Source organism: Tupaia chinensis, unplaced genomic scaffold (genome assembly GCF_000334495.1).
Source record: "Tupaia chinensis unplaced genomic scaffold, TupChi_1.0 Scaffold000234_1, whole genome shotgun sequence".
Lineage (NCBI taxonomy): Eukaryota > Metazoa > Chordata > Mammalia > Scandentia > Tupaiidae > Tupaia > Tupaia belangeri.
The window spans coordinates 1,747,671-1,759,304 of record NW_006159712.1 but is presented as its reverse complement, the minus strand read 5'-3'; the positions used below and the strand labels follow the sequence as shown (position 1 = coordinate 1,759,304).

Below are 11,634 nucleotides of genomic sequence, written 5' to 3'. Positions count from 1 at the left end.
GGGAGGGGGAGGGGAGGGGAGGGGAGGGAAGGGAAGGAAAGGAAAGGAAAGGAAAGGAAAAGGAAAGGGAAGGGAAGGAAAAGGAAAGGAAGGGAAGGGAAGGAAAGGAAAAGGAAAGGAAAGGAAAGGAAAGGAAAGGAAAGATGCAGGCCATGTGTGTATGTGTGCCACTGTCCCAAAAGGAGGGAGAGATGGAGGAGAAGGGATTGCAGCATGATCATGCCCCATAATGGGGTGCTTGTTCCCCCTTTCTCTGTCTCCCTCTGGTGAACACATGCGCCCTCTAGCAAAAAGAGAGAGAGGGAGAGAAAAATGAAAGTGTTCACACCCCTTTTCTTTCTCCATTTAAACCCAAAGAACCTCTTGCTGAATTATTCAAAAAGGCCTCTCCACTTCTCCAGTCCTCAGCTCCCAGTTAAAACATCACACTTTGTCTGAGAACGTTTCTATACACTCTCAAGACAGAAGAGCTTAGGAAAGCATTTAAAAAATTATATTATTTTAAAATGTATTAAAAATAATAAAATACACTCTGTGACAGATGGAAGCTTCCTAAATTTAGGAAGCATTGGGTTTGAATAGCTTTCTGTGTTGTGGAATTTGTCAGATTTTAATATGATGGAATGATCTTCTAAAAGGAATCTTTCAGAAACCGCATTGCACAGATGCCCGTGGAACTGCTTGGGGTGTACTTGGTACCTCTCTGTGTACACGTAGTAGCAATTAACCCTTCACAGGATGTTGGCGGAACTAACCAGAATATGATTTGGATCCCACACGGCTTAACACTACCTCAGATAAAAGTAATTACAGACAAGCTCAGTTGTCACTGCTGTATCTCGAATATCATTTTGTCAATGTGAAATCCAAACCGGAACACTTGGAATTATTTCTTAGTCGTCTCTTTCTTCATTTTTCTAGCTTTCAGTTTCACACACTGCCGTTTCCTCAAGTCTCTCTCAGAAACTTATTCTCAAATCCCGTCCATAAATTCCTTGACAACAGTCCTCTGCCACACCTCTTTCGTTCATTGCTCCCTTTCCTTGGCTTCTTGTGTTTGTTTTAGGCCTGTTCCATGGAAAGCCTTTATCTCACAGCAGCTTCTGGTTTTACTCCTTCTACCCATTGCTCTGCTCTGTATCACAAAAGCCAAGCACTGGCTGGAAGACAGAAATATTCCCGGAGGGCAGAATTAGGGGACAAGTTCAAGAGGTTAAAGGAGAAGTCTTTTTAGTGGAAGGGAAAAAGAAAAGACTATAAACACTTACATAGTAAATTCTATCTCCTGTATGCCTAGGAGCTGACTCCAATCCAGAGAGTCTGCATCCTTACCTTCCATCTTCCAAAAAGCTGTTCTTTCACTATCTGGGTCCTATGTGCCCACCATGTGACCTTATAGACACACTGCCCCTGGTGCTCTTGGGACCAGCTGTAGGGGCCAGTGGAGGGGCAGAAGGGTGGGTCAGGGCAGAAAGAAGTGTCTGTGCATCTGTGCTTTGGGTGAGCAGAGGAAGGCCAGCCGTAACGTAGTGTCCTGACTCCCCGTGTTTGCATCACATAGGTAGGGGCTGTGCTGTGCTGGTGGGACTTGGGCCCAGGCCACACCATGGAACAGAAGCCTGCCCCTTGCTAGTCCAATTTCTGGGCAGTTCCCTGGGCATGTGCCCTGGGTGGTTGCATAGGACCCTGTGCTCCAAAAGGTTCTGTGCTTGGCTTCATGCTTTGGAGTCATCCTTACAGTTTTAATAACTTCTTATCAGGGAGACTTGCATTTCTGTTGTGCTCTGAGCCCCCCAAATGTAGCTAGTCATGCCCGTGTCAGTCAGTGTTCAGTCATCTTCAGTTTAGGCGTTGAGGTAGCCTCTTTCTAAACCGCACGTGCGCCCCTTCTCTGTTTTCTGGTGATTGATAATGTCCTGGAGTTTTGCCAAATAATAGGAGCCCCAGGAGGTGCAGCAGAGGTCATTTCTTTCTCCCCCACTTTCAGATACAATCGCTACTTTTCCATTTTTCTGTGATTTTGCACAAACTATGAGTCTGCCTTGGCATCTTTGCTCCCTTCTAGACCAGACTCAGCATGAAAGTATCCTTCAAACTCTTCACCATGGAATGCCCACTCTGTGGATCCCTCTAGGGCTCCCTCATGGTAGCAGTTTGTTGCTGCTCTGTGTCCACATTCTCTAGAATGTCCCTACTATCTAGAACTTCCCCTACCGACTACAATCATCTCTTCATAAAAGTAATTATAAATAAGCTATTTATACCGCTATCACTACAGAATGGGCTTCTTGAGGGTAAGCACTATGCTTAATTTGTCTTTCCGTTTCCAGCACCTAGTAGGGAGCTTGACATTCATAAATACATATAATTAAATCTATTTATCCAAAGGGTACTTATTGATGATAATTCTTAAAGAAATCGTATTCAAGCTTGCCTAAGCAAAAAAACATGAACCATGTATTGGATCACATAACTAAAAGAACCCAGAAGTATGGCTTCAGGCATGGATGTGTGTTCTCAAACAATGCTGTAGGGAATCTGTTTCTCTGTCTCTGCTTTTTCTCTCTGTTGGCTTCATTCTCAGTCAGATTCTCTCTTCATAGTAAGGAAAGTAGGCTCTGGAAGTTGCAGATACATATCTTGTGGGATTTGCAACCCCAATAGAAAGAAAAGGCTTCTTTTTCAGGAGATGCAGCAGAAATCCCCCAGGCTACTTTTCAGAAGTCTGGCCTGGGCTACACGTCCATCTGTCTACCTCTGTGGCCAGCAGAGTAAAAGGTGCTATTAAGTCAGACTTGGGGCTTGTGGCCTACCTTTGGAACTGGGAAAGGTATGGTCAGTTCCACCAAAACCACAAAGTCTGGGAGAAGGAAGGAGGCAGGGGGTGTAGGTCTTCAAATGGAAACCTAGGAGTTGTTACCAGAAAGGGATAAATGTCGGGCAGGCAAGTGCATAGGTATCCATCATAGATACAGGATCGGGGGATCGTGGCCTCGACCACACAAACTCCTACCCCTGGGCTACCACTTGACCTCCTGCAGCACCAATTGCCCAGCCTGTAAAATGGGAATGATGGTTGTCTCCGTTTCATGTGTACGTGTGTGTGTGTGTGTAGAATGAGTTATTCCCTAGCTCGATGTCTTGTATTAAGGAAGGACTCATTAACCAGGAGCACTGCCTCACTGGGTGATGACAGCAAACTTAGCCTTGGACTAGAGAGACACGTACAAAAGTCACCTGGAAAAGATGACTGTTTTTCTCCTTGAAGACACATAGCTTAGCTGGTAGATTCCCTTCATCATCGGCTCACAAAGATCCCTTTATTTATAAAGCACTTGAAACCCTCTCTCCCTGCATATTGTGTGTTATTACAATGGCTAACATTTAGGAAGCTCCTAGATCCATCGCTGTTGCAAATGTCTTACATGTATTAGCTCATTTAATCCTCACAACTTTACGATGTAGAATTATTGTAATCTCCATATTACATGTGAGGAAGCCGAGGCCTGGACTAGATAAGTAACTTACTCAATGTCGCATTGCTAATGAAAAACAGAAGGCATTCTATTGGCACCCTTGTTTCTAACCCCTACTGCTTCTCTGTAAGACAGCGAGGCCTGTATTAGTGTTGTAGAGATATACGGCTGAAGCCAAAGGGGTGAAACGACTTGCCAGGGTCGTGCAGCAACTTGATGGAAGAGTTCAACATAATTTTGACAAACAGAATAGGCACTGTGACGGCCCAGATCAGTATTTCCCAGAGCGCCATTTTCTCTTCTCCAGAACTTTACAACTCCTTTATGTGGCCAAGGCAAACTTTATGGGTCCATTAGCCTGAATATTACGACAAACTTCCTTCTTTCCTCTCTCCCTTTCTGTTTTCCTCCTTCCCTCTCTCCTTCCTTTTCACTATTCCATCCGTTATTATCATGTATCTGTTTTATACCTTTTCTGCTATCCCTTAGGATATGTGTACGTAGGTAGGTAGATATTAGTCACCCGTTATTTATTTTTCCGTTCATTGGGGGCAGAGAGAGGCATTTTCCGGATTTCCCCCTCTTCCCTCTGTGCACGCGTACTCGTGTACAGACGTAGTGTCATGTCCACTGCAGGAAACACTTCCTGTCAGAGCATTTTTCTTTTGGGTAAGATGTAGCATTCGGTAAGATCTGATTTGCATGATGTGGTTAATTTTAAAATGATTGAGATTTTTTACAATGTCATAAATTAACAAAATCAAGCCTGGGAATCTCTTTTTCCCCTCTACCATCTGCACCTCGACTTGGAATGCCAACATTTGGAGGGGGTTTGGGGATTTACACCCTGAAAGCTTTTCTGGATGCAATTAATCAACAAATATGTGTTGCAAGTCCTGAGCATCCTGGGCTCTGGGCAGTGCACAGGCTCATTTAAGCTATGGGCAGAGGAGACAGTGGGCAGAGGAGACAGTAAGTATGCTTGTGAAATATGACCCAGTGCCATAGTCGCAGTTCGGAGTTCAGGGTCCAGAGAGCACCTGCACGCAGCACAGAGAAGTTGGGTCCTATAACTGCCCGCTTGGGTTCAAATCCTGTCTCTACAATTTAATAGTTGTAAAGCCTTGGGCAAATTACTTAACCACTCTGGATGCAGTTTTTCTCATGGTAAAATGGGGCTAATAATAGTTCTTGTCAAAAAGCACTTTTGTGGGAAATAAGATGAAATAATGTGCATTAAATATTTAGAGCAGTGCTTAGCACTTCATAAATGTTATTATTATTTTTATTTTTATATTCCTATGATCTGAGTGTATCCAAAATACTACACAGAAGAGGCTCTTCTGACCTACATCTTGTCTACCTTCACAGTGACACATTTCAAGGTCTAATGTTGTCTTGTGCACAGAGCAGGTGCACAGTAGGATCTTGGCAGTTGATTCTAAGAGCGAGTGAGTAGGCCAGTGCTTAGCAGTCACGTGGTGGTTCCATTAGTGCTGACAAATCAGACACTCACATCCCCTTTGTCCTAACTACCTTAACTTGCAGGAACTATTCCTTTTTGGAGTCCCAACCTCGTCTAATCTATGTCACTCAGTGGGAGAGAGTCCTTTACATGGTTTCTTTACCAGAAAATCACACCTAATTTCAATGTCCAGCTGGCTATAGGAGTCCAAGCTCTGGGAGCCTGCTGCATCTCTAGCTGGAACCCCAAATTTTGCAGAAAGTGTGGGGAATGGTGTGTGAACTGGTTCTCTCTCGTCTCTTGATGCATAGAACATTCCATGTGTTCTGAGGGAAACAATGTAAAGGCTCTATGATAATGGACATCTTGTACATTCCGGGAGGGATAAGAGCTCCCATTCCCTGGCCAACTCTTCTATTTTCTTCTTCAAGTTTTGTCCAATGGGATCAACTGTATCCCATGAACCAAAGTGAGAAGGGGAAAGGGATTCCTATTCCTCTTGGTGATTCCCACCAGAAGGGCATACCCAGTCCTTCCCTTCTTTATTCACATCATACACTTGTGGGCGTGGGTTGGTACTGTGCTGTCATATTGGAGTGCTGTCAGTCTCAAGCCTCCTGGCCCACAGCCTTAGGTGGTGGCAGTGCAGAATCATAATATTGACTGACGTTCACTGAGGACTGCTGTGTGTGCGGCCCTGGGCCACTGACTTCACATGCTGCATCTCATTTCATCTTCACATAGGGCCCATTTTGCAGAGGGGCCAACTGAGATGCACAAAGGTCAATCAACCCGGTCAAGGCAACAGCTCGCAAGGGTGGCTGAGAATGGGAAGTGGACCCAGGCAGGCTTCTCTAGCACCTGTAGAAGTCTGTGTGCAGCTTATGCTCCTGGGTCAGGTCAAGGAGTCATGCATGCAATGTACCTAGGGTCACTCAGAGGTAAAACATAGCGAGTCGGGTGCCTCCTGAACAGGATTTGTTCTGCCACACAAAGGGAAGTAGGAAGCTGGGGACTTGAGTCAGAGGCTGCAGTGAGGGCTCCCCTGGAACAGTTTTTAGGATAGCAACCCGAGTTCGGCTCCCTTCCTGTACCTTCTCACTATAGCTGACTTCTCTGTTCCCTGTACTTCTGGCTCCTCACATGGTCATCTGCTCATGGCTTCTACTCAGGGCCCAGGTTTGTTGCATTCTCCGTGGTTGTCCTGCTTTGCTAAAAGAATTTGATTATTGCTATCCAGGCTTGGGTGCCCCCATTGGGCAGTCCTATCCATAAGACCACCCTGGGGCTGTCTGCCAGCCCATGAAAGACTGCCTTGAATCAAGTATTGGCCCTGGGCCCAGCCAGTTGTAGGCAAGCTAGCAGAATGTGAAGGGACTCCGTGTATGGTGAGCATAAGCAGGAACAAGCCAGGGCTGAAACATCATGGCAGGCTGACCTTCAAAGGAGCCACTGTCCCCTTCTGGCTAATTGCAGAGGCTTTAGAGAAAGACAAACCTGAGATTGGGTCTGGACTCTGCTGCTTCTTAGCTGTGTGAATGTGGATAAATTATTTGTTCTTTCTAAAGCTCATTCTCTTCTTCTGCTACACGGATGTGACAATAGCACTACCTCAGTTCACAGAAGTAAATGAAATACCGTCTAGAGAGCATGTAGCACAGGGCATACAGATGATAACTGCCGATACACCTGTCATTGTTACTATTTATAAAGTGAGCTCATAGCCTGGTTTTTATAGAGTTACAGAGATTACCTTGTGGACAAAATAGCATTGGGGTTAAACATATGGATGCCAAAGGCAGCATGCCTGTGTTTTAGTCTTGAATCTGCATGCACGGCTGTGTTATTGGGAAAGTTACTAAACACATATCTCTGAAATGGAAATAATATCTAATTCAGGGAATGAATGTGAGAATAAGGACAATGTAAGAACCCATGGAAAGCACTTAGCGTGGCCTGGTGCATAGTCGGTAGTCGTGGTTGTGGTTTTTGCTATTTGTCCACAGCCCGCTAAGCATCGTGACTGTCAGGCTGAACTTTGTTTTCAATAGTTCGAGTACATTGCTGAGAGTAACAGAGAGATGAGTGTATTTTCATTCCGGCCCACTTCAAGTATTAGTGTTTAAGCCTTAAGTATGATCACTTTTTTTTTTTTTTGAGAGGTTTTTGCTACAGGGCACGTGCGCTCTCCAGACAGAGAGAGAGACACTGAGAGACAGAAAGCAAGAAATTACCCCCCAGGGGGGATGGCCATGCCACAATCCCTTCTCCTCTGTTCTCCTCTTGGGATCTTGGGCACGCACACACACGTGCCCGACGTGAGTCTTAAGTCATGGGGTCCGAGATGCAAACCGCAGTCGACTACATGGGAGTCCAGCAACATAGCCATTACACTAACTGCTGGTCCCAAGTGTGATCACTTTTTAAAATGGAAGAAAAGTGAGAAGAAGAAAGGCCTACTGTTCCAAACCCAAACATAGGAAACCCAAGTTAAGTGTTGTTCTGATTCCTTTAAGTGACTGCAGAAGAATCCAGAGAGAGGGAGGAACCTTGACTAACTGCCATCCCCTACTGGCCACTAATCCACATCTTCAGGAGAGGTGACCGATTGGTTCCCAGCCATCGTACTGACTTTGAGAGCAGGAGCTGGGTTTAGGCTGACAACCAATACAGGGACTGTTACTGGAACTCCTGATAGCTTTGTTGCTGCTGAGAATGTATAAAACCCCTTCTGTTGGCATTGTATCCGGAATTCCGAACTGTTTATACATAATGTGACAACTACTCAATGCATTCCCATCTGGGGAATCAGATAACTAATCTTTAAGGGGAAAATGTAGATGTCGTTTCAAAAGCATATTAGCAAATGACAGAATAACAAAACCAAAGAAATCTCACTTTTTGACAGCTTAATGGGGTAGTGGATTTTGTGGGATTTTTATTTCTGGCTTTGCATGACCCTGCCTGCCTCAGAACTGGTTGCTAACTGCTCATTCTTCTCTGTCTGTTCACTTTGGTGTTGACTCCTGTCTTTAAAAGAATGAAGTAATCCAAAAGGGTCCAGAGCAACCTTAGCTACTGTGTCACTATTGTCACCATATGTCAGGCACTGTTCTCAGCTTGACACTTATCATGCATTTACCCACTAACCCCTGCAGTGATCCTGCAAACGAGGTTACATTCCTGGTATTTCAGTTTCCTCACAGGGAGGAAACTGAAACTTCAGAGGTAATGTTAACACGTCCCAAATCTACCCAGCTGGAAAATGGCAAAGCCAGAAATCACATCCAACTGTGTGTGTTTCCAAATTCTGTGATCCCAGCCTGCTTTGGGATCATAGGATATACTGCCTACTTTGTTCAATGAACATTTATATGTTTGTTAAACACCTGGACCAGCATTCTTGATAAGCAAAGTGTGAGGTAGCAAATGCTATCAGTCCCCTACCCATACTCCTGTCCCTCCCCGAACATACCTGTAGCTTCAGTGGGCATTCCCCATGTTTCCTGAAAGCTTTCTCTTTCTCTCTTTCTCTGAGCTTTCTCTGGCTGCAGAGTGCCCAGACCACCTGCCAGGCAAGCCAACAGGGTTATGTCCATAGGAGCAAATTTCAACCAGTGAGGGACTGGTGTTGGTGGACAAATAACCCAGCTTCTTTACCCCTTGCGAAGGACTTCTCATGTCCCTGTGTGTTCTATAAAGTCTCTTAGAGGTGTCCAAGCAGAATTGAGCCCCAATTATTTCCCTCAGTGATAACATACTCATCAATGCTTCTTATTAGCTTTCCTCTGTGTCTCAGGTGGACCAAACAGGCATCTTCTCTGGGGTAGTCACTCAGCAGACAACTGTAATGCTGTCTGACCACTGTAACTCAAAAATGAAAGGCAGTGGTATGAGTAAGGTCTGGTCCCTGCTCTCTACGATTCACAAACACACACATACAAAGGAAACTGGCCACAGTTGGACACACTGCAGTTGGGAGGCTGCCACAGACATCTAGGAGAGAAATGACAATGGCTGATTCAAGTCAGTGGCAGTGGGTGATGAGAAGTACTTGAAGTCTGGATGTTTTGAAAGTAGCACAAAGCAGAGTCAGCAGGTGGAGTGGTGGTTGTAGTGCTGGACCCCCACATAGCAGACCACAGTTCAAGTCCCCGACCTGGTGTGTTGCTTTCTCACTCTCCCTTTCACTCTGTCTGTTTCTCTCTGGTAAAAAGTTGAAGAATAATGAAAATAAATAAAGTTAAAAATAAAATTTTTTTAAAAATGAAAGCACAAAGAGGATGTGCTGACAGGCCAAGTGTAGATGGAAGATAAAGATGCAAGTTGGACATTACCAAAGTTGCTGTTTCTTCCTCTCTGAGCAATTGGAAGAATGGAGTTGGCTGACCTTAGATGGAAGACCACAGGAAGCAGTGTTTGGGGGTGGAGAAGGCAGGTGCTAGGTATTCACTTTTTGACATGTAAGTTTAAGGTGTCTATTAGTTATTGAAATAGGGATATGGGGTAGAGAGCTGGAATACAGACTGGTGCTCAGGGCAGAGGTCAGGGATGGAGACATAAACCTGGGAGTCAGATATGTATGGATAGAAGAACATGAGCTGATGGGGGCAGTCTCTGATCCCCAGGGAAGTGCAGTCCAGTGGAGGAGATTCTTATAAATATTATGTTGTCTTAGACCATAGGTGAATGCTGGAATAGGGAAGTGCAGTGAGGTGCAGTTTTTTTTTTTTTTTTTTTTTGGGGGGGGCAGGAGTTGCAGTAGACCCTGCCCTGGAGAATCACATAGTCTAAAAGAAGAGATTTGGCAGCATTTAGGCAGCTCGAAAGTAAATGTGATATAAATGGGTGCAGGGAATACCCTCAGAAATGAGAGGGGTCAGTCACTGAAGATTAGGGTGAATGGTGGATAATTTACTGAAAGAAGAGACTTTGGATCAGGACTAGGAAGGACTGGAGGGTCCTGATTTCAGAGGTTAAGTAGAGAGGAGCATTTGGCACAAAGAAAATAACCAGAAACACGGAGTAATGCGAGAAATAAGCCTGGAAAAGAAGGCCAGGTCCGATCATGAAGGGAAGTGATGTCCAGGGAAAGATAAAGAGTTTGGACATACTGTGCAGGCAGTGGGGAGCCTTTGAGGTTGGTGACTGATAACGGTGGAGCTGTCACAGAGGGCAAGGGACTCTTCAGAATGAAGGGGAAGAAATGAGACGCTGTGAGACCAGTAAGTAGAACTTGGCGGGGAGGAAGGAGAGGAAGAGCTGGACAGGAAGACATTGAAGAAGTGCAGTCTGACAACAGGTCTCCAGATGCTAAAAACACGCAACATTTTACCAGAATAATCACTTAAGGAGAAGACTGGAGAAGAGGTGAATGGAGGAGGTAGAAGATATATGCAGAAGAGTGATCAGTGGAAGGTTGTTTATAACAGAAAAAGCTGGGAAACAATGAGAAGGTCCATCAATAAAAAGCTGATTAAATAAGCTGTGCTACATCTCTATAGTAGAATGCTCTTCAGCGATTAAAAAGGATGATGTATATCTGCGTTCATTGGCATGAAAAGAGCACACAATTTATTGTTGAGTGAAGAAGACAGGCTGTGAAGCAGCATTTATTGTAGAACCCCATTTATCAAAATGATATCCTTAATATGTCATTTGTGTATATACATCTCGGGAAACCTTTGAAATTATGTCCATGAAACTGTGGCTGACAGCTTTCTCTAGAATGAGATAGGATTTGGTGGTCTGCTGTTTATTTGTTTGTTTCAGGAGGGACTGATTTTTCTTTAGATCTTTCCTAGATGTATGAACGTTCTGCTATAAGATTATGATATATGAAGCATAACACAATGCAAATGTTCAGAAAGAAGTCAGGCAGTTCTTGAGTTCTTACAAAGCAAATGGGGCCCTAGGCTAGGTTGTTTATCTGCATCAACTGACCTCCCCAAATTGCATTTGGTCTTTCCTGAGCGAGGGTAAGTGAATTTCAGTCTGATACAAGGAGAAAGGAGGCTAAGGGAACCTGCTCAAATAGTCTGGTAACCCTCTCTCCTTTTCTAGAGTCTTCCTGAGAGCAATCAACAAGTTCGCAGAAACCATGAACCAGAAGTTTCTGGAGCACACGAACTTTGAGTTCCAGGTGAGTATGAGATACCAGAGCTGTCCTGGGAGCTCCCAGGCATCCCCCAGCATCTTGGGTTGATTGCACCATCAGACACGTTCCAAGGCCTGCAGGAGGTGTGGTGTGCTAGCGTCTCTGGGATTCCCAAGGGTAGTGTGGGCAGGGAGGGATAGCCCAGGGCTTGATCACACAGTGGTCATCTGAGCAGCATATGCAAATGTGGTTGTAGAAAGAATCTTGTCAGAGTGTGCACCACCTTTGGAAAACATATCACCTTTTTTTTTTTTTTTTTTTGAGAGGTTTTCACTATAGGGCGCATGTGCTCACCAGACAGATAGAGAGAGATACAGAGACAGAAAGCGAGAAATCACCCCCCGGGGTGGTTGGTCACACCACAATCCCTTCTCCTCCATTCTCCTCTCGGGATCTTGGGCACACACGCACACGCGCCCGGCCTGAGTTTTAAGCCATCGGGTCCAGGACATGAACCACAGTTGACTACATGGGAGTTCAGTGACATAGCCATTACGCTAACTGCTAGTCCCAAACATATCACCTTTAAAAAAAAA

General features: G+C 44.9%; 1 protein-coding gene across 1 annotated transcript in view; it reads left to right on the top strand.

Moving 5' to 3' along the window:
• Window positions 1-11,634, top strand: part of DOCK2 (dedicator of cytokinesis 2) — a 445,944-nt gene that overhangs the window by 340,569 nt on the left and 93,741 nt on the right. Inside the window, 1 exon segment of the mRNA XM_014587766.2 lies at window positions 11,005-11,083. Coding sequence (XP_014443252.1) covers window positions 11,005-11,083 — 79 coding nt within the window.